Source organism: Pipra filicauda, unplaced genomic scaffold, assembly GCF_003945595.2.
Source record: "Pipra filicauda isolate LSUMZ 115617 unplaced genomic scaffold, ASM394559v2 scaffold294_size920599_pilon, whole genome shotgun sequence".
Lineage (NCBI taxonomy): Eukaryota > Metazoa > Chordata > Aves > Passeriformes > Pipridae > Pipra > Pipra filicauda.
Window position 1 is genome coordinate 716,946 of NW_024104414.1, and position 27,448 is coordinate 744,393.

General features: G+C 44.3%; 1 protein-coding gene across 4 annotated transcripts in view; it reads left to right on the top strand.

Annotated features, from left to right (window-relative positions):
* CPAMD8 (C3 and PZP like alpha-2-macroglobulin domain containing 8) overlaps positions 1-26,057 on the top strand; it is a 53,400-nt gene extending 27,343 nt beyond the window's left edge. For all 4 annotated transcript variants that reach the window (XM_039383003.1, XM_027715429.2, XM_027715430.2 and 1 more), the window contains exons 27-43: positions 1,939-2,020; positions 3,818-3,974; positions 4,426-4,500; positions 6,359-6,524; positions 7,222-7,308; positions 8,193-8,329; positions 8,645-8,800; positions 9,174-9,236; positions 9,606-9,844; positions 12,925-13,012; positions 18,432-18,506; positions 19,116-19,221; positions 19,311-19,421; positions 20,049-20,261; positions 20,687-20,761; positions 25,549-25,728; positions 25,968-26,057. In XM_039383003.1, the coding sequence (XP_039238937.1) occupies positions 1,939-2,020; positions 3,818-3,974; positions 4,426-4,500; positions 6,359-6,524; positions 7,222-7,308; positions 8,193-8,329; positions 8,645-8,800; positions 9,174-9,236; positions 9,606-9,844; positions 12,925-13,012; positions 18,432-18,506; positions 19,116-19,221; positions 19,311-19,421; positions 20,049-20,261; positions 20,687-20,761; positions 25,549-25,721 (2,003 nt within the window). In that variant the 3' untranslated portion in view covers positions 25,722-25,728; positions 25,968-26,057. The remainder of the gene's footprint in view (positions 1-1,938; positions 2,021-3,817; positions 3,975-4,425; positions 4,501-6,358; positions 6,525-7,221; positions 7,309-8,192; positions 8,330-8,644; positions 8,801-9,173; positions 9,237-9,605; positions 9,845-12,924; positions 13,013-18,431; positions 18,507-19,115; positions 19,222-19,310; positions 19,422-20,048; positions 20,262-20,686; positions 20,762-25,548; positions 25,729-25,967) is intronic.
* The last annotated feature ends 1,391 nt before the right edge of the window (positions 26,058-27,448 follow it).

Genomic DNA, 27,448 nt, shown 5'->3' on the forward strand with positions numbered 1-27,448 from the left:
ACTTGTAAGGTTTTGTGCTTGCTGAGAGCAATGAGGCAAAGGGAATTTGTTAATAGTCCAAGTCAGTGTTTCCTTTGCAACATCTTTTGCTTTTGTTTCCTTTTAAGAATCTGCAAACCTTCCAAGTTTTTGGCTCTAAGCTCTGCTTACTAATTAACCCTGACAGAAGAAATTCTCAAGAGTTTTAAACTCTTCTGTGTTTATTGGAGCCCTGCCAAGTGCAAGGTTTAGATGGAGAAAGTCTGTTTGCTCACTCCAGAAGGCTTTTGTGACTTACCAAGCCAGAAAACTTCTTCGCTTAGTCATCCATGGTGGAAAGTGCTGATACCCAACAATTCCTGTGTGTTTCCTAAACTTTAGAAGTGGCCTGAGCTAAACCAGTCAGCATTTTTTTCTACTTCCCCACAACACAGTTCTACAAAAGCAGGTGAACAGGGGAAAACTGGGAAGGTGAACCTCTCCAGTGAGTTCCAACATCCACGGAGTGTTTGAAAGGGAAGATTTCAGAAGAGCTAGCAAGACATCAAGTCTGCCACTCCCTACCTTGGAAGCAAAGAAGAATAAGTGTAAGAGCAATGAAGCACAACTGAATTCAAAATGAACATTCCAAGAGACAATGATAAGAGAGGTATGAAGACTCAATGTGTCCATTTACACACTGGAAAGGGACACTTAGGAACTATTTAAGCAGGAAGGGCTCAGTAGTAAATTGAACCTGAGGCCTGCAGAGAAGAAAAGGAATCTAATTTAATGTCACACCTATTGTTTGGAGGAAGAAAAAAAAAAAACCAATTATTTAGGTTTTCTGCCATGTGTTTGTAGCTGTGCCGCAATCCTCGGGCAAAGATGTGGTTAATACAAGAGCATCAATAATCTCTAGGGCTTTGTTCCTCCCATTCAAACCATTCCACCTGCTTTCCCTGTGAGCACTGGAAGCCTATAGAGCAACTGAAAAGTACAGAAGTCATGGGCAGTCCTTACTCAGGGATTGAGGAGCTGCCTGTGTCTGGAGAGGTCAACAAGGAAGCTTCACCTCTGGAAATGAAAAACTAGCCCATTCTCATGAAAATGTCATGTGGTGTGGAATAAAACATCTACTGATGTGTTGGAGAAATTAGCAAGCAGTAAATGTCTTTTGACACCATCTTCTTGCAGGTTTGACATGTTTCCTTATCAGAAATACCCACTCTAAGGGGTTTGATTCCAATGGGTGTTTAAGAGCTTTCTCCAAGTGTGTGTTCTGTGTTCCCCAACTCATATATTCCTGTGTTCCTAGAGTGCTTTATTAGGAAGAGCAGTTCATGGTTATAGACAAACAGATTTGAGAAGCAAATTATTTTCCTGGTAGGAAGAGCACTTTGACTATCTTTCTTAATTTTCTGTCTCAGAAGACATTTCAGGAGAGAGTTCTTATCTTCAACTTGTTAATAATGTTGCCTAAAACAAGCCTTAAGACAGTCCTGGTAGCTTGGAAATCTTCAAGGTCATCAAGATCACAGCTGTTATTGTTATGTTACAGTTACCTTAAGTTGTCCCAAGCAACAGCTTTGGAGAAAAGTCTGAATCCAGCTGTGCTGTTGAAGAAAAACCATTTTCGTCTGTATTGTGCATTCAGTAGAGCAGAAGGAGAGTGGCTGTGGACTTAAGGAAAAAATCTTTCTTTTGATACTGCATTTTTTTCAGAGGAGTATCACATTTCTAACATTTCAAGTGTCCAAAAGGCAGGAGCTGCAGTGTCCCAGATGTTATCCTGACCGGATTTCTGGATAAGCTGTATGGACACAGAGCTGGCTCTCACTCACAGCAGAACAAGAGGCTGCCTGGGGCAGCAGAATCCCTTACATGAGTGCCAGATGCTCTGAGTCTTCATTCACTTGAAATTCTTGTTTTTCTCTATGTGAGGATTTTGGACTCCCCCAATTCTTTTGTGACTTCCAGGCTACCAGCGCCAACTGACCTACAAGAGACAAGATGGCTCATACAGTGCTTTTGGGGAGAGAGATTCATCAGGGAGTATGTGGTGAGTTGCTATTTAAAACAGAGTTAGAAAAGTGTTAAGTGTTTTCTAAATGGGAAAAACACACAGTTGGCTGGGAAAGAAGAGGAATTTTCCAGCTTCTATCGTGGTATTGCGCACAGTGGAGAATAGAAATAAAACAGGAAAATAGAAATAAATACTCGGTGAGTACAGAATTACTGCTTCAGTGCTGCTGAATGTTCTTACTACCCTAACAGGTGTGTTATAGTTATTTCAGGACTCAGGAGCAGATAAGATAGTCAGATCTACTGATATGCTGTCTTGGTTTAAGCCCAGCTGGAAATTAAGCACCACAGAGCCACTCGTTCAAACACCTTCTCTTTCCCCCCATCCTGGTGGAATGGGAAGGAGAATCAAAGTAAAACTTGTAGGTTGAGATAAGAACAAATTAGTAATCAGAAATAAGGTAAAAATACAGTAATAATGGTAAATTATAATAATATTGACAGTAATAAGGCAAAACACCAAGTGGTGCACAATACAATTGCTCACCACTCACTGATCGATGCCAGACCCTCCCTCCCAAACCCAGATGGCCCCCTCTTTCAGGTAATTCCCCCCAGTTTATACACGGGACATAAAGTTCAGGCACAGAAGCCCTATTTAAGGTTCCTATTTGGAAGTGGAGTAGCAACTATGGAGTATTTAAGCACCAAATTCCATCAGGGAATGGAGCTTCACCATTTACCATGTACAGAGAAATGGGCTGTCTCTAGAAGTGGCTGAGGCTTCTACCAGGGTAGGGAAAAAACACCCTACCAAAACCAACTCAAAACCCCCAAAGAATTCTTATCCCGTGTGCTTTATATCCCCTCATGGATGAAATGGGGTGGATTTATGCTCTGAGAATAAGAGCGGGACCTTCAGAGTCAAACAACAGGAGAGCCAGAAATTAAGGAACTAAGGAATCAGCTCATCTCATGATGTGCTCCTGGGGACACCATGGCCTGGGAGGTTTCTGTTACATCACCTCAGTGTTGCTGACTCTGGCTCAGCTATAGTGGATCCTTGTCTTCATTCATTTGCCTGTGCTGTCACCTGGCTTCTCTGTCTGCTTCGTATTTTGGTTTTAACTGATTTACTTCACAAACTCATTGGAGGGGAACCACCACTGCTGCTGCCTCACTGTTTCTGAGATAGTGAACTTTTATCTCAGCTCCGGCATCTCCCAGTCCCTCAATGTCCAATATGGTGACATGGAATTACTTAACACTTGAAAACTCCCCTGCTAGGCCATGTTTGCTACCCTCCCATTCCTCAGGGGCTTGTAAATGGGATGACTCAATCTCCCAGAGCTGGCCAGTGCTCACACTTTTTGTCAGAGGTTTAGAATTCCAAAAACACTTCTGGTGCTTTCTTAAATCTTTATTCTCCATAAAGTCTAACACAGCCTCAGACTTCAGCAATGGATCTGGATTTCTTATAAGAAATATATTGATTTTTAATTTAAAAATATTGATTCTTGACTTAAAAACTTTAGTAATTTAGGTGGAAGATGAGCACTTATAAAAAAAGAACTATATTTCAGGGTGTGCCACAACTACAACAAATATATCTTTGAGTTCTACTTTTCAAGTTAGTTGACCCCTAACCCTGTTCTTATCAAGAAGTTTGGGCAGTGTTCAGGTGCTTTTACAAATGAACTTTCTAACAACAGTATTGAATGTTTCCCAACATGATTTTTTTTAATTTGTGCTTTCTAAGAATGTTGGTTTTCCCTTACTGATAGTTTATTCTAAATTCGTTTTCTCAGTAAAGATGATACATTCCTATTTACAGGCTCACGGCTTTTGTCCTCAAGTCCTTTGCTCAGTCTCGTGGGTTTATTTTCATTGACCCAAAAGAACTGACAGCTGCCAAAGACTGGATCATCCAGCACCAGAAAGAAGATGGTTCTTTTCCTGCTATGGGCAGGATACTAAATAAAGACATTCAGGTAAAAACCATACAGGATCCAAATCATGCAACAAGAACATTTTTGAAGTTATTATCAAAGCATGAAGTGATGCAGTTTCCTTATGCTCAATATGAAATTTGCACTTGAATGGCTGGAAGAAGCAGGAGAATTTCAGTTTAAACAAATCTGTCAGAATGTGCCTGTGTGGTGTCCCCAGAGGAGGGAAAGCAAGATGTCCAGTGTTACAAAACACCTGAGTCCTGTGTGCACTGAGTGTGTCCTCAGGCCACTGCCAGGGACAGTCTTGGGTCCAACCAATGTTGGATTGGGTTCCTAAATTTCCTACTCTTTATGTGCCAACCAAAAGAGATTCTGTGATGCCTCAGCTTCTCTAGTTCTAACATGTTCTCTGTCTTGCTTCAAGACTCTTTTTATCCAGTGTCCTCTTCTCTAATTTTCATCCAGTGGTTTGTGTTGTTTGCCCTTCCAGGGTGGAATCCATGGGAAGATCTCCCTGACAGCTTATGTGGTTGCATCTCTTCTGGAAACAGGTGTCACCTCTGAGGTAACAAAAACTCAGTTAAAACAGCTCTCAGTTTTTCATGTTCTATGAAATTCTCTCTTTTTTTTTAAACTTCACTTTACTGCTGTTTGCTCTCAAAGGTTCTATGATCAGTTGAGTGACAGCATCCAGGTAACAGAGGGTGCTGCAAAGCCTTGAGATTATTCTAAAGTTAAGGAATCTGGTCTGAATTTATTCAAGGTGATCTCCCACCCCCCTACCATCAGCTCATGATTATTCTACCAGAGCAAAACACTTCCCTGCAGCCCCATCCCTCAACCTCTCCCAGAAATTCCTGCAAAAAGTGTTTTCTGCCTTGTAACTTCAAGGTGTGATTTCAGCCTTTGCAGATCCTGGTTGCTTGCCTAGAAAGGCTCAGAAAACCTGGCTTAGTGCTAACAGCAATTTAACTTGGGGATACAGCAAACTCCTGTGGTCTGGCTTGGCTGCTGTGGCCAAAAAGCTACTGCTGTTGGATTACAGTGCCTTTGGAGAGCTGCTCTCCTGCAATATGTGGGATTGAGGGCTTTGCGGAAAAGTCCTTTTCTTCCTTATAGTGAGACAGAACAGGAGCACTACAGAAAAGAGAACAGCTATGTCAGAATGTGCAATTCCACTGCATGATTTTTGAATTAGGAAAAAAACCCCCCCAATTTCCAGTACAACTGGTGTTTCATCAATTCCTTCTTAAAACTCACGGTAAAACAGTGCTCCTGTCCTCTGTATTTTTGCCTGCATGCAGTTTCACTAGGATGGAGATGCTCAGATGAGATCATAGTTAAACATTCCCACTATTTAGGACTGGGAACATGTCTCCTTGAGCAGGCCATGGATCCAGCTCTTCCCTTGCTCTTCAGCAGCCAAGGGAAAGGGGTGGGGTGGGTGAAGGGTGTGGACAGGTAGAACTGCCTGGAAGATGAAAGGAGGAGGATGCTGGAGCATCTCTTGGTGATTTGCACTCAGACAAAAGGATTGTCCATTGAGGCACAACCCTGGGAGTTTGGGGAGATGTTGAAACAGCCAGTGCAAACAGAACTATCCCTTCAGGAACTCAGATAACCTCAGCACTTCTGATGTGGAGGCTGAAGAGAAATCATCCTGCTGTTGCAAGCAGATGCCCCCTAACCCCTTGTTCTTGTTGGAGTGGAAGGCTTTCAACCTTATTAAAAATTCAGAAAATCCTCCAATGCTCCCAGAGGAACTTCCTCCTGCCCTCCAGTGCCCCCCTCTGAGCAGTGATGTGATGCTCTCCCTGGGTTGCAGTGTGGCAAGACAGCCCCAGCATTTTTGCTTACTGGAAGTGCATTTTCTGTGGATCTAATGGTTTTCCATGGAGGAGATTTGCAAGTGTTACTAATGATCTTTGCTAGAAAATGAGGAAGGGGAAGGTTAGTGCTACAGGGAAATCAAAGGAAACCAAATTACATCAAGTCCAATTAAATTGTTTCTATAAATTATCAGAGCCACGTTCCTACACGGTGAGGTCATTGAGGGAGTTAATAAAACATGTTTGTTGGCTGCAGGGACCCCTGGGAACCTTGGCCTTTATTATCCTCTGGCGTCTGCCAGACGCTCCGGAGTGTCAGGAACACAAGCAAACCTACAGTGGAGAACTTGCTTCTGCTCTGTTCATCTGCCTTGCAGGGGCATGGAATTTCTTCAGCTTCTGCAGAGAGCAAAATGCATCTTTCCTAGTTCGTTGTTGGATTTTTAGTGGTTTTTTTTGGCTTGTTTTTGGTTTGTTTGTGTTTTGTTTTTGTTTTTTTTTTTAAAGGATGTGATATAGTGAGTGATAAAGTGATTCTAACTTCTGAGATGTAGAGGCTGGTAACGTGTCTGGGCTCTTTTCCCCGAAATACAGGAAGAAAGAACAGCTGTTGACAAAGCAAAGCACTTCTTAGAGTCCAACCTGTACTCAGCAAAAGACCCCTACACCACTGCCCTGACTGCCTATGCCCTGACCCTGCTGCACAGCCCCTCTGCAGCAGTGATGCTGCGCAGGATGAACAGCATGGCCATCACCCAAGGTACTGAGCTCCTGGACCACCCCAAGCTCTCAGTCCTCCTGCAGGAACAAGCAAATACAGAGTGAATAAGGTTCTTCCTCCAGAGGGTGGTGGGGCACTGAACAGGCTCCCCAGGGCAGCGGGCACAGCACCAAGGCTGACAGAGCTCAAGGAGTGTTTGGATGATACTCTCAGGCACAGGGTGTGACTCTTGGGGATGGACTTGTGCAGGGCCAGGAGTTGGACTGGATGATCCATGTGAGTCCCTTCCAACTCAGCATATTCCGTGAGTGCTGTGTTTGAGTTACTGGAGAGGATGGAGCCTGTGAGAGGTTTCCTCACAGCACAGTTTCACTTTGTAACTGGGGAGGGCTGAGACCTCAGTCCCACTGATGCTGAGGGAAGACAAGTGTAACAGAGGCTCTGCAGTGCCTTTCCTGTCCGTGAGTGTTTGCCCTGTAACACCTCACATTCCCTGATGGTGTATTGGTGTATTTTAATGCAAAATCCAAGAATTATCTAATTTGTCATGTTGAGTCATTTTTGCAATTCAAAGGGAGCCTCTTGCCCAGGGACTGCTCATCTGACAGGAGGGACAGTGCAGTTCAGGGCAGGGACAGAGTCAATTCTAAAGGGGAATTTGACTGTTCCCACACACAGAGGCTCAGCTGAACTCCTGGTCTGATAACACACATATCCCACCGTCCTCTCTTTCCAGATGGCTTTACACACTGGAGCCTCACAGGAACTCTTGTTGCTGATGAAGATACTTTCATGGGATTTAATGATGGACTCTCTCAATCAGGTACTTGTAGTGCAAAGACAGAGACAAAAGAAAGGGCTGCATCACCAGCCCAATGGCTGCATGAATTTTATTGAATTGTTTTTATAAGAGAGGGTATTCTGAAATTGTCAGTCAGTCAGGGCAGGGGCCAGAGGAAAGGAGAGCTCACAAAAAGCAGGTAATGTTATGCTGAAAGAACAAATGAGACAGAGCAGGATGTGGCCCAGAGAAGGATGGGCTTTTCAGCCCCAGCTATCTTGCCAGGTTTCACTCCAGTTTTATAAAGACAGAAGAGTGAGAGTCATATGGGATTCCATCAGGAAGGAATCATTTGAAATGGAAACCTGAAGGAAGTCAAATACATTTAATTTCAGAGCTATTTATCTTTGTGTTTTCAAATGGGCCTAAGGATTGTTCACCAGTCCACTGACGCTTCAGCTGTTTTTCCAGACTTCAGCTGTCAAAGCCACAGCAACTGTTGAATCATGCTGTAATTTTCAAATCACTTAAAGCCACTGACAGTGGATATGATGTAGGTGCAACAGCGTTCAGGAAGGATGTAGCCGGATATGGAATGAAAATCTCAGGACGGGAATACAGTAGGGGCGGCAGCAAAGTAGAACTGGAGTGGGAGATAAATTCCTTATGGGATACAATCAAGTAGACAGAAGGTAATCTGTTATGTGAAGGCAAGAGCTTGTGTTGGAAGCAAAGATATCTTTGAAAGGTGATGTATCTTGGGTGCAGACATATTTTCCTGTGTTTGCTTCTACAGACTCTTAAAATTATGGTTTTCATTTTTCATTTAATGAATATTCATAGAACTATCTGTAGATCTGCCTAGATTTTCACTTCTAGATGGTATTTTGATATTTTATTTTTTTTTTAATCCCCCTCCCTTTCAGTTGTTTCTGCAGAGGTGGAAATGACATCCTATGCCCTTCTGACCTACACACTCCTGGGAGATGTGGCCTCTGCGCTCCCTGTGGTAAAATGGCTTTCACAGCAAAGGAATGCCCTGGGAGGATTCTCATCTACTCAGGTGGGCTGCCTCTGGAAAAAGATAGCTTTGATTCATTATCAATTGATTCAGGAACGCGGAGTTTTCATCTAGAGTCCAGACGGAAATTGTTTGTATTCTGGTAAGAGGAAAAACTTTGCCAGATTGATAATTTGAAAGGAACCCAGACTCGTCCTTTTCCTCACAGATGCCTATGACAGGAAAAGTGAGCAAACCCCTGACATCTGAATTAAGGAAGATTCTGCTACCAGAAGCTGGTGACTGTAGAGCACAGTTGTTTGGAAGTTTACTCCTGTGTTCTTCACTATCCTAATCTCTCCTGCTTCTGATCCCCAGGACACCTGTGTGGCCCTGCAGGCTCTGGCTGAATATGCCATCCTTTCTTATGTTGGAGGAGTCAACCTGACCATTTCCTTGGCTTCTACTAATCTAGACTACCAGGAGACATTTGAGCTCAACAAGATGAATAAAAAAGTCCTCCAGACTGCAGTGGTAGGTGGTTTTGTGTTTGTGTGGCCAAATTTTTAAAGCAATCCATGTGAGCTGAGTTCTGACTGAGGACTTGGATCCGGAATGGTAAAAGCACAAGTTAAACACTGAGATCTGAGGACTTTCTGCGGTTTTATGGCTGGGTTCTAGTATGAAGGAGGCAACACTCAAAATTAAAGGCATTTTTCACCCCTGAGGCTTATTTTGTGCGGCTGCTTTTTTCTGTCATTGTAAATGCAGGTGGCTGAAAGTCACCTCACTTCTGCAGTCTCCTTTGTAACCATAAAGATATTTGTACAGGATAAAGCTGAATTGACATTAATTTCCATTCTGAGTGCCATGTCTTATCTATGTCTTAACTGTGGATTCTCCCCAGATCCCCAGTATTCCCACAGGGCTGTTTGTGAGTGCCAAAGGTGAAGGCTGCTGTCTGATGCAGGTAAGGCTGCCATGGGGCTGGAGAAAGGATGTGAGCAGATGATCTCTAAACTCAGTCTGCTTGCTACTTGTAACCCCATTTTGCTATGAGAAAGGAGTTACACTTGGAATTTCTCTCAAAGTAATGATGTAATGTGGTGTTGCTTTAATTTATAGAAGTAAATGTGGTGGTGCTAGGGTGGATCTGGTCTGGTTCAGCTTTACCTCTATATAACTATGTGGTAAAACCTCTACTGCCTCTCTTCCTCCCATTTCCTCTCTCTGAAGAAATCTGGTGTTTATTCTGGTCTTCAGGGAGTATTTGTAGATGGTATGAAACATTGGGGTCTAATAAACTGATTTGTTTTGCTTTTCCCCCTTTCTGCTGCAGATTGACGTCACTTACAATGTACCTGATCCTGTTGCCAAACCAGCTTTCCAGCTCCTGGTTAACCTCAAGGAGCCAAAGTCAGAGCAGCATCTCCAGGCTCCCAACCCCCTGAACTCTGGCTCTCCAGATGAGAATCGCTCTGAAGCCTTGCACAGGGAGAGGGCTCTAGGGGATGATGATGACCCAGCATCAGACCAGGACCATCGGGAGTACAAAGTCATACTGGAGACATGCACTAGGTAGGAAAGGCCAACCCTGTTCCTCACCAGAACATTTAGTTTCCTGATCAGCATCACCAAACTCTTCCTTGCTGCACTGTCTGTGTCTCAAACAGGGTAAGAGAACTTTCAGCTACCGTTGTGGGCTGTAGGACAGAGTCATCCCATGATCATTCTTGAACGTTGCCTGCTGGCTTTGAGCATTTTAGTGCCAAGTGTATGTCAAACGTAGAGAAGTAAGAAGAAATTTACAAAAGTGGCAACGCCTTGGGTTTTTATCACTAAGTTTCATTATTCCCTCTCCAAAACCTGAAGATGACAAATGGAATGTTTGAATGCTTGTATCAACAGGAAAAGAAAAAGTTCTGGATTATTTTCTAGGTCTTCAGTAACAGGCTTCCTTTAGCAGCCTCAAAGAGCGAGGTAAATTCAACTGGTTAACTAATATCTTAATTGTGTCAATAGTTTTATAAATATTATTGACATGACTTTGTTATTTGAGTTCCTTACTCTTCAGTTTTGGATACCAAAAACCCAACAGGAGATGCTTATTGCCATGGTATGAATTTGGAACCTGGTAAAGGCAAAATGCATGCAGAAATTTGTTAATAAGCTTTCAAAAGCTCATTCCTTGTTTCCTTGTTCCCTATAAAGAAATTTAAAATAATTTTTGAAGATGGCATGAGCCAGAAGTTCCATTTCTAGTTCTCAAAGCACTTTGCAAAGACATTAGTAGTTCTGTCTCGTTTTATAGTTTGGGAAACTCAAGTTATTATGAGAAAACAGGTTGGCTATAGACAAACAGCAGCAAGAATAGTTTCTGACCTGAATTCAACCCACTTACATATTTTGCTTAATCATATTAGTACTGCTGCAGGTGTCAGGGATTGCTGATCTCTCTATAAAATATTTGGATATTTAAGGAGGTTGTTGGAAATTTGGCCCAGACCACAACCAAAGTAAATAAGGAGGGCTTACAGCAGGAGAAACCATTCCCAAGAAATTAGTAACTAATCTGCATATGTGTGACTGGGAGTGTGGCAGGTAGTGGGGGTGCTGCTTCCCTGAAACAGCAGAAAACAAGTGAAGGGTTTGGATGTGATTCATGAAAATGGAAAACTCTGGCTCCCATATCAGTTTATCTCCTTCCTTCCTGCAGAGACCACATAGTGACTGCAGTCCTGGACACAGTTGCTTCAGGCAAAGCTGGGATCTTGTTTTCCCTGTCACAGACTTGCCCCTTGCCCCTCTCGCTGTGTTGTGGCAAAGACTTTGCCTCCCAATGCCCCAAGCCTGGGAAATCTTTGGCCGGGAATTTTTGGTGTAGTTGAATTTTTCCTCCCTCCACTGAGAACAACCAGTGACGAGCAACTCAGTCTCACCATCCAAAAGTTTGCCAGAGCCAGACTGGCTGTAATAACACAATATCACTGTCCCAACCCCTTCTCCCCCTGCCCGAACTTTGAGCTTGTTTTAGGGAAGGGTCAGGCTTATAAAGTCTTGTCGTATCAGTGCCTTGAAGATGCTGAGGAGGCTGCCCTGCATCGATGCAACCCCTCTGCTGATATTTCTGAAACTCCTGCCCTGGGAATTGCTGGAGCAAAGGCAGAAATTTGAGAGGAAGCCCGGTGCAAGGAGATGGATTGCTTGGAAAGAAAACAAAAGCAAACGAAATCTTCCTTTCCTCCCCTTCTCCCAGTAATGATGCTCTCAACTCCATCATCATCTTATTCAGGCACATGAAGAGAGTAGTGTCATCTAAGGCTGACAACTGAGATATTTTGAGCTGAGGGTGTTCTCAGGGTGTAATGAATTGTTGTCATGCTCAGTGAAGTCATTTGGGTGCTTTTGAGGAGTTAAGGAGAACACAGGAATGTGATATATAACAGAGAAAGGGGAAAATGCAGGCAAAGGGACACTGTGATTTATTAGGGAGTATGGAGCGTGGAGTTAGGTCATGGAGTTAGGTCGGAATTAAGAAGGGTTAATGTCTGTGGGAGCCTGTCAGGCCTGGAGTTCCTCACCCAGAGCCAGCTGGCTCTGTCCCCAGGCCACCTCATGCTACTGCAGGCGTAGAGCTGGGCTGCGGTGTTCCAGCCTCAGCCAGTTCACCCACCCACCCCCGAGCTGGGGGGGTCTCCAGAGAGAGGGGCCTCCAGCTTAGAGCTGGCAGATTTGGTCCTGGAAGCTGTGAACTGTGTTTTCTCAGTGCTGGGCATGAGCTAATGAGCCCTCCTGGGTCCACGCTTACGGTGGTGCAGCTGAACAGCAAACAGGTGAAGTGCCAAGGGGGAAGAGCTCAGAACTGGCTGGGAATGCAGAGAAAAGGAGTGTTGTTCTGGGATTAGCAGGAGCTGGGTTAGGATGTCGACTCTTCTGCCTTGCTGCAAAAATTGAGATTTTGCAATGGTCCAAATAGACTTTCTCTCCACCCCTTCCCGTGTGGGGTTTTTTAATGAACGCTTCAACAGTAAGGACTCTGAATTTCAGTGGGTTTTTGGAGTTTTCATTAATAGTATAGAAGATAATACGGGCAATGAATTCTTTAACATCAGTAACTACAAAGTGAGTTTGCTGACTCGTTAGCAAAGATACTTTTCTCAGTGTCAATTAGATGCTGGAGGGAAATGGCCTTTATGAAACTCCAGGGTTGAATGACTCTGCCTGGTGTTGGGAAGTAACATTCCTCTTCCACCACAGTCTATGTATATCTGCTTAAAAAAGAACAAAAGTTTCTTTTACTTCAAGGGTTGTTTTCCTTTTACCAAGTGCATTTTCTCAATGATTGATTGAAAAAGAAAGCAAGCAGCCCCACGGGTGAGATTTTGCTGCTTTTCTGCTTTCATTTCCCTGGACATCTCCTACATCTCTGCCCCGATGAGTTGGGCATAATTTTGTTGAATAAAAGCAGAAAAGAGGATTCTGTAAAACCAAGTAGTCTGTGCCTTTCCATAAGCACTTCAGAGAAAAGTAGATCCTTTTAATAATTCTTTTTCTTCTGAAGTTCATTTCGTTTGTTCTCCATCCTGAGTTGTCCATGTATCATTTGTTTTCTCGGCTGCTGAGTTGGTTTTTATTCCTGTTTTTGTTCCCATGGGAAGATGGCTGCACTCTGGATCCTCAAACATGGCTGTCTTGGAAGTGCCCTTGTTCTCAGGTTTTCGGGCAGATATTGAGAGCCTGGAGCAGGTAAGATGCTGGAATGGGAATGCAAAGCATGACCTTGAGCTGGGATATGAGTGGGAGGGATTCCCTTTTGGGGGCAAAAGCCATTTAATGTCAGAGCACCGCTGAAAAGATGGAATTAAAATGAGGGGAAGGCACGAGATTTCACTTGTCAAACCTTATTTCTCTGAAATGAGTAACCAGATGTTCTGAGCAGGATGAACAAATGCACCACCAGGGCCAGGGAAGGTTCTCCCTGAGCCAGTGCACAGTAATTAACGGAGATCCCTTGGAAAAGCTGAAGTGCAAATGTGCTCTAACAGGAGCTGTTTATGGCTGCTTAGTGAGCTGTGTTATCTCCAACATCTGGATCCCATTTCTTTGGAGGCTCTATGTCTTGGAATTTTTTGCCTTTTTTTTTTTCTCTCCTCTCTGCAAGAATCATGTTTCCTGCAGCCAAGCTGAGGTGGACAGAATGTGCCTTGTGCCCAGCCAGCCCTTTAGGGCAGATGAACTGTAATCTTGAGCTTTGCTTTAGATTCGTGGAAGCACTGCATTCCTTGCATTTTGTGGAACGTTACGTTCACTGCTGAGGTTTTTATGCAGCAAAGAGTTTTTAAGGATTATTTAACCAAAGAGGTGTCAAATCTTTGCATCCTTGAGAACTGGTAAAGAGCTAAAAAACGTTTTGCTTCCAAAAGATCTCTTCTGTTAATAAGTTTTTCTTCATTATACTGGGGGGGGGAGGGATTTGGGGAAGTAATTTTAAAGTAGAACCATGGTAAAGAATGGGCAGTTTTATTTGACATCCTAATTCAAGAAAAAGTGCCCATGGCTTTGTATTCTCTAGGATTTTGCTTGATCTGGCTAATTTATATTATTATATTATAGATTACATATTATATATATTACTTCTATTATATTTCTATTTTCTTGTGGAAAATGAGGCAGATATGTGCCTCTGGAGTGGCTGACAATCCATGTCAGAAGCTGCTGTCATACGGTCTCCTGGGCTGTCACTGAGGCCACAGAAACTTGTGTATTAATCCCTGAGAAGGAATTGCATCCTTTCGGTGTTAGGGACCTGTGCTGGAATATTTCTGTGTTAATCAGATATGAAATTATTCCTGTAAAGAGAAATATCGAAGTTATTTGTATCAGTTCACAAGCTGCATGTTGAGAATTCTGTTTTCAAATGTATGCATGTAAAACACACCAATTTTTATCTGCCTGATGACCTTCTGGGCCTGATATTCTCTCTCACCTGCAACAAACAGTGCAACAAACTGAATATGATTATTCAGGTGAGTCAAGGCCACAGGTAGGAGTCTCCAGTATCTCCGTGGTAAGAGAAAGGAGGACAATCAGGTGAAGGGACCTGCAGTGGGTTTGGTTCCTGTTTTCTCTGCTCCTACTGAAGGTGCTGGAGTCATTTGTACTGCTGTCAGATAAGTTCTCTTTATGTAAGTAATGGTGGAAAAAACATGGGTAACAACCTGGCTTAAGGCAGAGAGCTCAAAATGGCACAGGAGGAGAACAACAGGATGTCTTTATGGTCTTAAACCTCTGGAATGTCTTATCAGTGGAGGGAAGGAGTTGAAAGAAAGAACATAAAGGGATTTTCATTGCAGAAGAACAGGAAAATTGTTAGGTTAAGGAACAAATCCCTCTACTCATTACAAAAATAGGAGTTCCCATCCTCCAGGCTGTACTGGGCAAGTGTCTACTTCTCTGGGGTCATCAGGGTACTGAGTTAAAGGTTTCTAAGCTGAGGACCTGAGAAGGTCTCACATGTTTATTACTGTGCAGGTTCTGTCCCTTTGGTCCCTAAACACTTTTTCCTTTGCCAGGGCAGCTGTGCTCTGCTCTGAGGTTGTTTACAAGGCTGGGCCAGACACAGGTGTCCCAGAGAAAGACTTGGAAACCAAATGTGCTTATTGTGTTTGTAATTACTACTGAAAGGCTGCTACGTGCAGCCCCTCCTGTGCTGTGTCTCCTGGTTTGCACTAACCTGTGTCCAGGGAATGCTGCACATGTTCTCAGTTGCAGAAACACTGGAGATAATTGTAAATATGTGATTAACATTAGGAAGCCGGATTCTGATTCCCTGATGAACTGGCTCTATAATGTTTCAAAACACTTCTGTTTGGGGTAGAAGCCCAGAATGGTTTGGGTTGGAAGAGACCTTAAAGCTCATCCAGTTCCACTCCCTGCCATGGACAGGGACACCTTCCACTAGCCCAGGGTGCTCCAAGCCTCGTCCAACCTGGCCTTGGACAATTCCAGGGATGGGGCAGCCACAGCTTCTCTGGGCAACCTGCGCCAGGGCCTCCCCACCTTCACAGGGAAGAAGCACCATGAACACTTTGTTCTGTCCCAGTCCCAAGCCTGACCTGGGTAGAAGCACACAGAGGGTTAAAACAAGCTACCTGCTGCTGCACATGAATTATTTTGCCAAAGCTGATCTCTCCAGCACATGAGGCTTTCTCCAGCACTAAGCACATCAGTTGGTTGTGCTTTTCCTTGTGGCATCTTGCCTGAATCTCATGTTTCTGCCTCTATGGGTAGAAAGGCAACAGTACCAGTGTAGCCCCAACTGTTCAGGTCTCTGGGCATGGAATAATGGGTGGTTTGTTTTCCTTTCTCTTCCTGTCTTAAGGGGAAATGAGCTGATTCTCCTTCTTAACTGGTAAGACTGAGTTCCTGCAGCAGAGAGCTGATCAGTCCTTGCAAACACCAGCAGGATGTCAGGGGCTTCGTGCAGTGCATTCTGCTTCAGGGCTTGTGGGACACAAGAAAGCTGGTTCAAAACACAATTTTGAAACTTCGTTGGGCAAAGAACTATGTAGTTGGTGCCTCATTTTGGAGAGAAGATTGAATTCTTGGGAACCAGTACTGGGCAGTCTATTCCCATAACCAGATCAGAACTGCTTCCTTTGGGGCAGTAGGAGATTTTGCTAAATTCAGAAGAATATTGCACCTTTGAAGGGGAATGTTCCCCTTGAAGAGCTGAATTCCACCTTTCCTATTGCAGAAACACTTTTGCATCTCTAAAAATGAAATGTGGTGACAGAGCTCAAGCAGATCTATAGGTAGGGAGCAAAGATGAGACATAACCCCACCTGCACAAACACATCTGCTCTGGAGCCAAGCTGGGAGACCTGAGGGTGTTCACCTGGAGAAGAGAAGGCTCCAGAGAGATCTTAGAGTCCCTTCCAGTGTGTAAAGAGAGAGAGAGAGCTCTCTTCAGGCTGGGAGAGCTGGAGAGGGACTTTGGACAAGGGATGGAGAGACAGGACAAGGGGAATGGCTTCCCACTGCCAGAGGGCAGGGTTAGATGGGAGATTGGGAAGGAATTCTTGGCTGTGAGGGTGGGGAGGCCCTGGCACAGGTTGCCCAGAGAAGCTGTGGCTGCCCCATCCCTGGAAGTGTCCAAGACCAGGTTGGATGGAGCTTGGAGCACCCTGGGCTAGTGGAAGGTGTCCCTGTCCATGGCAGGGGGTGGGACTGGATGAGTTTTAAGGTCCCTTCCAACCCAAACTATCCTGTTATTCTGTGATTGTTTCATGGCTATCAAATGTGGGCCCAAAATAAAATTCATCCACTGTATTAGTTTCATGCTGTATTTTGGACACCACCTTCAGCAGAGGCAAGTCCTATCATTCCCTGTGCTGCGTTTCCCTGCCATCCCAGCCATTCCCTGTCCTGGCTGGGAGGGCCTGGGCTGTAAATCACATTTCCCTGTGCGTGTTTGCCCTCCCAAGGGAGCAGTGTGGGAGCAGCAGCCCCACGTGCAGCCCCAGGGCAACACTGGTTAATGAAGGCTCTGTGCACACCCAGGGCAGCCCCGGGCTGTGCAGCCACAAATCCTCCTAATAATGCTGGGTGTCGACAGGGTCAGGAGGTCACCCTAGGCTGGTGTATATCAAACCTTACCAGAAAAAATGCGACTAGCTGAGCTGAGCAGTTCCCAGTGGCGCCAATCCTTCTGAGCCCTCATAAAAGGACTGTCTGCAGCCATCCACTGCTGAGTAATAACAGCCACTACCAGGCCCCTAAAATTATAAGGACAAATTAAATTGGCCCTTTCCATATTGTGTGGGACTTAAACATATGTTCCTTTGCTTGTTATAGTAATAGCAGGAAGCTTGGGAGCAGGGTTTTACAACTGGGAGCACTCTGCTGAGGGAAGGCACAGTTAAAGCTGATGGTTGCAGGTTTGGGCAGATTTCAGTGGAAATGCTTTTTGCTTCATGTAATTCTAAATAATAATAATAATAATAATAATAATAATAATAATAATGATGATGATGCTTTGTTCCCCTCTCCACAGAGTTTTTAGTCTAAGGTCTCAAAATAACTTAGGAACACTAAAAGAAATACAAGGGAATATTATCCCTATGTTACAAATGGGATTGTCTGACAGAGGTTAAAGTAATGGGACCGAGAATGAAAATATCTGCTCTGACCCTTACTCAGTTCCCCAAGCTGGGATTAAAACACATGAGTCCTTTTCCACAGACCCTCATCATCCCCAGTTTCTGGATAAGATGTTTTCTACATGGCAGACATGTTCTGAATAGAGTTTATTGCAATAGTAATGACTGATCAGGCAGGACAGTCTAATATTGAGCAGTTTATCAATTATCTAATACTAATATTGAGATATTAGTATTCCAAATGCAGAAACCACAGGAATGAATTCTGGAAAATTTTAAATAAAGCTTTGTAGATATGGGAAGTACTCTTAGATCATGTTCTGATATTCCTTGGATATGCAGATCATCCCAATAAATAAAAAACAGAAGAGGTGAGTCTGGAGGCCTGGCTGGTACAACGCAAATCCCAAATCCCTGGGCCTTGGAGGGGCAGAAGATGAGGAGCAGAGAGAGGCCTGGCCTGACCCCATTTGTCAAAAGGGAGGGGTGCCTGGGGCTCTTTCAAATGGCTGCTCTTTTCAAATGTGAGGATTAATTTTACTGGCAGAAGAATGTTTTGGATTTTTCAGCTGGTTGGGAGAAGGGAACCTTTAATACCCAGCGCGATTCCCTGGTGATCTGAAGGAGAGACTTTATTGAGTGTTTTGGGATCTCCGAGGTCTTGCTGGAGCCTTAGTACTGAAAACAATCTGGGAGCTACTCAGGAAGGGGGATAAATTCACCAGGGACCAGGAAGAGCCCTCAGCGTTGCGCACCTTGCAAGCAATTCCTCATCAGGTCACAGGGAAGGACACAGATGGCTTTTCCTCAGCTGTGTGACAGCAACTTCAGTCCTCTTTCCATTTCCCTTCTCTTATGGAAACATCCTTTGCCTGCAGAAGAAATCCCTGGGGTTTAATGTCTGATAAGTTTTCTAAGCAGTCTGAAATCTTTCTTATTCTCTTGTTTCTGCCTCATTTCTGTAAAATGAGATGAAACTGAACCTGTTATTTTTTTTTCCCCAGTTATTGATGAACAAGCAAATTGGATTAAAAAGATATGAAGTGGATGGAAGAAAAGTCCTATTTTATTTTGATGAGGTAATGACTTTGTTTCTTATAAAAAATGACTGAAAGGCAAATAACCAGTGGATAAGGCACAGGTACAGCGTGTTGGTGTTGATGGTCCCTCACAGGTGAGGGTCACCTTTAACTGGCCATTTGCTTGAACCTCATTTGATGCGTGTGAGTTGGAAATCAAAGCATAATGGAAACAGGTGATTACCTTCAGCCCATAGAGCATTTCTAGGCATATATCACTTAGTTTTTGCCTCAAAATAATCTCACTTTCAGGTACAGCTAGCATTGCTAAAGGCAGTTTAATCACACCACAGACCTGAGAGTGGAAGATGAGAGCTCTCTTGGCTTGGTCAGCAGCAGGAAATTGTTAGTTGGTCAACCAGCAGCCTGCTGACAGGAGTGGTGATGGGTGACCAGCTGGAGTGTCAGGTTTGCCATTGTTGTGTGGCAAATATGTGTTTTAAAGGTCGTGTTTTAATTCATCCTGTTTGGCTTGTATTCATTATCTCTGTACTAAGAATTGGAGGGGCCTTCATGCTCAGCATGCTACATTAGAGCACATGCTGTGTTTATTTGTCTCTCTCTTCACTTAAAGTGCAGGTTTTGAATCTTTTACATCATTTCACACAGATTCCCAGCCAGTGCATGACCTGTGTCAAGTTCCAGGCTTTCAGAGAGCACATAGTTGGGAAAACAGCTCCTGTTCCTATCAAAGTGTACGATTACTATGAGCCAGGTATGTGCCTGTTTTCCTCTGATTCCTGCCAGCAGTAGAGCTCCAGGCAGGAGGCTCAGCTGTGATTTCTCCTTCTTCCTGACCTGCAGCTTTTGAAGCCACTCGTTTCTACAATGTGAGTGAGAATAGTCCCTTGGCTCGGGAGCTCTGTGATGGCCCAACCTGCAACGAGGTGGAAAGCTCAGCCAGCCAGTGGGTTGGTAAGTTAGACCAAAGCCACACAGATCTTCTGGAAAATGGAACCCAGAGGCATGCAGAACTCAAAATTATGTTTAGAAAAATGTTCTGGTTTGCTATCTGTGTTAGTGGAAGTTTTACAAAGGTTTGTGGGATTCAGCTGTTAAACTGATGGCACCCAAACAGAGCAATGGTGCTCTTCATGCACCAAAGTGACTATGATTTGCTTCAGAGGCAAGCTGTAATGTCTAGTTCTGGAAGAACCTGCACAAGGAGATGTGTCAGTAAACAAAAAGGTAAAAACTCTTTACCATGCAATTTGGTTTTCTTTCTCTAAAATACCTTGTGATATTGTTCCACAATTAACTGTAGGAAGATCGAACAATTTCATGCATCAGTGAAAGGAATAACTCCACAAAAAACTCTCTGTTCTTCTCTGTGCTCTGTGGTACACAAAATAGTTGCTTTATCCCAAGTCTGGAAGCTGTTGCAATATGTGGTTCTTTCAGAAAGGCTTTTTGTAAATTTGTGGTAGAAGTCTTAGGGAATTCAAGATGAAAACTTACATCAATGAGATATTTCCATTCCATCTTCCCCTTTCCCTGTGCTATGCAAAACTACTGCTTTGGCTGGTTTTGTTTGCCTCCCAGGCTTTGTTCACTCTGGGCCTTGCAACAACATTTTTGGCTGCTTGGAGGACGAGTACTTTGAGCAGTGCCTGTGCTCGCGGGACTGTGGCTACGACGGGGAGCCCGTGTGTGGCTCAGACGGACAGATCTACCCCAACCACTGCCAGATGGAAGTGGCATCCTGCAGGAATAACACCAGGATAGAGCAGATGCCCATGTCTCAATGTTCTGCCTGTAGGTTTCATTCAACTCCCCTTTCGTGATCCCGTTGCTGCAAATCCTTATCTAAGCGAGTGATAATTCCATATCTGTGGCAGGAAAAGGAGGAGAATCTAAATCTCCTCTGTATTATTTTGCTACAGAGGATTAAGTTAGCAGAGCAGCTGCTTTTCAGCTTGAAATAACTGGCTTTCCCTTCTCATATTTTACCAACCAGAATGAATTTAAGAGAAAATTACTGATACTGTTTGATCTGAAATAAAATTCTAGATAAAAATTGAATCCATGAAATGTAATGTTCTATGGAGATTCTGCATGGGCTTTCAAGGTGTGTAGCAGCTCAGGAAACTCACTATGCCACCTCTGGAAATGCAAACATTTTCTATAGATGCATTAAGAAATTTTATGACCATTGAGTTTATTTTTCTTTTTATTTGCAGCCAACAATTTGCCAGAAGAAAGGGAGACACATTCCCACACAGCTGAGCAGCCCAGTGTTCCACAGACTCCAGCAGGTAATACCTTTGCATTTATCCAAGGCCCTTTTCTTTAGCAAGGTCAAAGCTTGTCCTATTCCTGTCTATATATATATATATATATATATGGCTCTCAAACACACTGTAAGTAAAGATGCTGCATTTCTTCATCTTATATAAAAGACAGAATATTCAGAAATCAGGAAATAAATAAAGAGGTCAAGGAAACCATGGATGAGAACTATTCAACAACAGACAGCTCTTCTAGTCCTTTTTCCTTCAGAAAATCTTGCAGGATACCTGCTCAGTTCAGCACATGCAGGATTTAGGTGATCGTTCATCGGAGTAGCAGGTGACTCTCCTATTTTCTCAGCCTTGCGGTGTTTGAACAACACACGCTCTGTGATCTTTTCTTCCACTATTAATCTGGAAAGATCACATTTAAAACCAGGCTGGTGCAATATGTTCCAACAAACAACTGGACAGGACCTGACAACAGCCCAAACCATTGCAAGAACCAGGATCCAGGTGGATTAACTTTGCCCCTTAAGTTCTGTGCAAAAGTGGAGCTGGCAGCCTTGATTCTCTCTGAGATGCTGTTTGAAATAAAGGGCCTTAGTGAGCAAAACTGTTAAGGTCAGTAGATAGAGTAGCCAGGAATTTGGCTGCTCATTTTATTTGGTGCTTATGTTCATACACTTTTTCCAAGACTTATGTCGAACTTGCTCATGGCTTACAATAAATCTCATCAAGAAGCAGTGGAGGGTCGATAGAATAGCTTGTTTCATGCCGTTTCTAGTAAATAAACTGGACTAGATTTTTCCTGGCTGCTTTCCGCTCATTAATTTTCCCCTGGCTTCTAACTCTCCTGACAAATCAGTAAAACAAGTTTAATTCTTCAAGAGAAGTCTCCGTGCCTTCTCATGTCCTCCTTGTACACAAAGCTCAGAGTACACATGCCCAATGTGAGTCTCCAGCCTGTTCTTTCCCTTCTGAGCAGCAGCTGATAATTTTGCTTATTAAGTGTAAAAACATAGTGAATATTCCATTATTACTGTTTCTATAGGTCATTCAGTCTTAGTGTTTAATGTCTGTCCTGCTTTCCCTCCCTTTTTTTCTGGACTAATTGTGAATATATATGAGATTGCAGGCTGTTGGGGATAACTGAGATGAGGGTTTGTTGCCTTTTATTCCATGCACATACCATGAACTCAGCACGGAAACTCTGCAATCTGAACCCTTTAAAGCAGCATTCCCAAACTGCTCTGTGGGGCGCTGCTGGAATGCAAGGCCATACTAAGTGTTTTGCTGCTGCTCTACAAAATGAGGCTGCAATTACATTATTTTCAAGTAAAAATGTGGTAGTAAAAATATGGTTACCTGGGGAAAAAAATTGTGGAACTTGTGGTAGTCCACGATCTAAAAATGTTCAGAACACAGAAATGTTCAGAACACAAAAATGTTCAGAAAGCACAGACCTCCTGACATTTTCTAGAAGTTTTATCTTGCAGTTCTCTCCTCTGGACAATGGGCAGCCACCCACCCCAGAGTCACAGCCCATTTGGTGTGGCATATGTGCTGTGAGAGTACCCTGCCAGTGTCTCAGATTATTTTCTGAAATAATCTGCATTAAAGTGTCTGTCAAAAGAAAATACCCCTCTGGTTTCTGTTCTGAATGGACAGAAGCAGCATTGGCTCAGGAGGATATTTAAGAGCAAAAGGGGAAATTCTGATTTCTGTGTGTGTGGCGTTGTCATACAGATTTTAGATGAACAAACCTGAGTGGCATGAGGCTGCTTGTCAAAGCGCAAGCACTTGGAGCTGGCTTTGTCCTGGAATCTGGGAGTTTTGAGTCTCCTGGCAGGCAGACCCTGGAGCTGTGAGCAGCCATGGCAGAGTGAGCATTCAGAAATAAACCTGAGTAAATCCTGCATCAGGAAAAGGGCCCAGCATGTGATTTTCATTAATCCCCTGGGCTCCTCTCAGGTCAAGCACACAGGACATGAATCATAGTGTAACAGATGAATGAATCCCTCCCCACACATGGCTCTCATGGGCTCACTGCTCCGGCAGCACTGGAGCATGAGATTGGTTTAAGTCAGCTCATGTGCTCTGGGCTTCCAGGGAGAGCTCTGATGAGCCATGCCTAAATCTGCAATTTCCTAGAAGGATACAAAACTCCAGGAAGCCAAATCAAGCTTAGGGCAGATTGGTGAAAAACTGCCTGAGTGTGTTAATCTTCAGGAAATACCATGTTCTTGGAGAAGCGTGTGGTGTTTGTATTGTCTGGAATCCTCCTGGCTTTGCCATGAGACTTCTGCAGCTCATCTTGGGCTGATGGATGTTTTCACTGGAGCTCTTGTCCATGTTACCCAGCAGTGGGAATAACGAGCCAGCTGCCACCCAGCAATCAGTGGGAACTGAGTGGGAAATGTGTTGGGGCTCCCTCTGGCACTCACGGACTCAGTGCAGTTCCAAACACACCAGTGGGTTTGGTAGAATAAACCCCAGCTTTGGAGTTAAGCAGTATAGATGGTCCTGAAAAATCTTGTAGCACCCAGCTCTTGTCAGAGTATCTGAAAATGCCTTTCCAAAGTCTGCAGTGAGGGAGAAATGGGCTGAGGTTTCATCTTAAAACTGCAGCCTTTTTTTGTACATATGGGTGGATCCTCTTTACATCTGTAGATTCTCTTGACTGAGAGGGACGTGTGCACGGTGACAGGACTCAGCTGAAACTACTCTTGTCTGAATACCCTTCTTTAGCTGTTCTTTCTCACAGGTGAATTACTGAGTCTCTAAAGAATGAAGCAGGATTTTGATGAGTAGCATGGACCCACCTCTGGCTCTCAGCGCTGAAGCTGTGCTGGTGTTCCTTCACAATCTGTTGCAGTCCTATTTGTTTGGACTGAAAGCCCTTGGAGCAGGAGCTGTCTTACGAACAAGAGTATCAGAATCTCAGTGCCTTTCTGGCTGTGGCTTTCCTGAGATCACTGTCACACTTGTCTACAAAGATTTGAGTGGATTTTAGAGCCTCAAGGATCCTCATTAACTCTGAGATCACCTCTCTTATGAGGTGGTGCTTTGATTGCTTTCATAGATCATTAGCTCTGTTCTGAAACTTCCTAAACCTTCCCTGCCAAAAGCACTAAATATAGAGCCAATGTACAGCCAGTGATGTTGGAGGACAATATGTTGACATCACACTGATGTGGTTCTGCATGGATTTGTTAGAAAAGCAATAACCAAGTGTGGGCAGCAGTACTGGGGATATCAGGGAGCCCACTCAGGCTCAGGTCTCTGACCCCCTGCCCTCTCCCCACATGTTATTTGCACAGCTCTGCTCCAGCAGTTTGAAGGGCCAGTAGCTGGGAGAAAATTCTAGATGGAATTATGATACTTTTATTTGGTGCTGGTGTTACTTTTCAAAAAATTAAACACGATCAACTGGACCAGCTCCTACCAGGAACACCAGTGTGAGCTCTGCTTCCAGGTGGAGTCATCCCCAGCTCTCCTTACTGGCCAGTGTTATCCCTGGGGTTACACTGCTCTTTCAGGATTGGTTGAACTGGCAAGGGGCCACTTTTCCCTTCACCCCATCGCTGCTCAGCAAACATTGGCTTCGGCACAAACATTTGGGGATGGGGGGAGTGGTTTGTGTGCAGCAGGAAACGCTGGCCTTTCCTCTTTGCTTTGACTCCAGGGCTGAATTCCTGGGAAGAGTGAGGCCTGTAATGTTAATTCCATCCCTGCTGGACAGCAATCATCCATTCATACAACCATCTCATGATCTGGCAGGTTCCCATATGGAGAAGGCCAGGAAGGAGTGAACACAGAGACTGACTCTGATGTTGCTTTGGGCCGAGCCTGTTGCTGGGAGGATGTGGGAGGCAACAGGGAAGATCCTTCAGATATTTTATTCCTAGAGAACAAACATTTCCAAAGGCCTTGATGAGTATTCTCCTAAAATAAAGCCAACTTTGTGGGGGTGGGGGACTTTTCCTCCCTGCAGTAACTCTGCTCCAGTGGTTGCTTTGCTTTGGTTTGGATTAGAGTACACAGACAGCAAACAGGAAGGATGGGCAGCTGAGGCAGCTGGCTCAAGGAACAGTTTAGAAAACATGGACCTGCTAATGTTCCTATAAGTTTTGTCTTGCAGTTCTGCCCTCTGGACAGTGGGCAGCCACCCACCTCAGAGGCACAGCCCATTTTGTGTGGGATCTGTGCTGTGAGAGTGCCCTGCCAGTGTCTCAGGATGGACTGATAATGCATTTGTCTTACTGTGTACAGCCCTCAGGGTGACTGGTCCAAACTTCAGCACCTTGGTGAATTCCATACTAGAAAAGGAGACTTTCCCCTCCCTTTTTTTCCTCCTTTCCCCCTCTTTTCCCCTTATTTCCCCCCTTTTTCCTCCTCTCCCCCCCTTTATCCCCTCCTTCCCTCCCTTTTCTTCCTTTCCCCCCTTTTCCTCATTCCCCCCTTTTTTTCTCCTTCCCCCTTCTTTTTTTCTCCTTCCCCCTTCTTTTTTTCTCCTTCCCCCTTCTTATTTTCCTCCTTCCCCTCTTTTCCCTTTTTTTCTTTCCCCTTTTCCCACTTTTACCCCCTTTTTTTTCCACTGCCCAGGTCTTATGGTCTTACACCGGGAAGCTGAAAAATCCAGTTTTGTAGCAGCTCTTCTCCTGGGCTGTGAGTTCAAGCAAACCTGTGCAGGTCCAGTGACACGTGGCCTCACCCCTTCCTTCTCCTGTCATTCTCCTTCTCTGTGATGCAAAATGTGATGCAGAAACGCAGTTCCTTTGGCTAAACTTGGACTCTGGTTCCCTCCACAGCTGAGGAAGGGCCCCCTCTCCACACAGACCTGTCCTACTACTCCTATGAGTACGACCCTGACCCCTTTGCTGCAGAACCCGATGTGTTTGAGGTGGAGGCAGAGCTGACAACAGGGCGCACCTTCAGGGAAGGGGATGGGATCCAGGGAGAGGTGACCATGGCAGAATGGTGAGCCCAGGGTGAGTCATAAATCTTCTTTGAGACTCAACCTATCATGTCCTGGGTCAGATGTGTTTACTTCTTCAAAAGGGGCATTTTTACACTTCCCTCTTTAGCAAGGAATCCCTGGGAATGGGATCTTGAAAGGCTTTGTGGCTCCATCCCCAGCGGAACAATCTCTGAAGCTTTTCCCTGCCCATCTCCGGCGATGTCTCCCCAAGACACATAACTTGTCTTCACTGTGTTCTCTTTTCAACAGAAATCTATAATTTAAACCAAGAGAAGAGGCTCAGAATCAACTCCTGTATGAGTTTGTTCCTCCAGACGACCTGCTGCAGAACACAAACTGAATGATGAAATGATGACTACTTCCTGATGCCCTCAGAACTGTTGGCTTTGCTGCCCCACGGGGTGGATCTGGAGCTCTAAGGGGGACACTCAACATGATTTTTCTGTTGATTTTCCTGCCTTTTGTGCATTCTCCTTGGAGCCCTTCCAATGATGGGAGACCAATATGCTGTGCCCTTTAGGTGAGAAAAATAGGGGCTGGAATTCAAACCTATAGAGCATTTCCAAGTGTTTTCTCTGCTATCAGGATATACTGCAAGTGCCATTTCCTAGATACATTTAGAAGCTAAGTCCAGGCCTTGTGCTTAGCTGAACTGCTGTTTGAGGAAAGATGGCTGAGAAGTTTTTGCTCAAATTATAATAATAAAAATCAGTGTGTTTTGCTAATTATGACATAGCAAGAGGCTAATTATCTTCCCCAGCCCGTAAGTCTGCTGCACCCACAAGAGAGACACTTCCCTGTGGCTCCATGCTCAGAGAAGCTGTTGGGAGGTACATTTTACCAGAGAAAACTGGAATCCACTGCCAGGGCTGAAAGGCTTTGTGCCTACCTTATGTCTGCAGGCCTCAGGTGGGAGTTTTCCAGCTCCCGCAGTGACAAGGATTAGGTGGGGAAACCCTCTTTGTGTTGCACTATGTGCTGATAGGGGCTGCTTGCAGCCTTCTCAGCCCTTTCCTCCTCGAACCTTGGCATGAAAATGAAGCTGACCGAGGCACAGCCCTTTTAAATGTTTGCCTGACTTCACTAATCCCTTTTATTCTGCTCCCACTGGGATCCAGCACAATGGTTGTTCTGCTCATGGTACTCTCTGCCCAGCCCAGGATCTGCTGGCCAGTACCAATCCCCGGGGTCACAAGCTGGACTCCCTTAGTCTGACCTGCCCCAAGCAACGTGGCAAAACTAAAAACAAAAGCTTTGTGTTTCCAAAAGTGTAGGAGGCCAAGATTTTTTAGTTTCCCTTCCTGCCTGGAGCAGCATTGTTCTCCTTGGAGGAGTTACATGCAATTGCCTTTTGCAAAATAGTGTTAATATTTTATCTTACCACTTCTATTGTTACCAGGACCCAGAGCAGGGTGGAAACTGCTTTTGAGGGTGTTTATTGGTGAATGGAAACAGAAAAAAGCCCAGCTCCATTCATTTTTAGGGCTTGTTTACGCAGGAACCATGACAAGAATATATCCCAGTATAGACATTCCATTCCAGAATAAAGGCAAGTTTATTCCAGAAAAATGTCCACATGGGGACAGACCAGGAGGTATCCCAGAGGTTGGGCATGTGTAGTTTCCAGTCTTTTTTGTCTGGGACCAGACATTTGCAGAATGTAGTTGACATGATAAAGGTCTGGGTCTTGAAGTTCCCAGAAATTTCAGAGCTGCTTTGTTTGCAAGTTT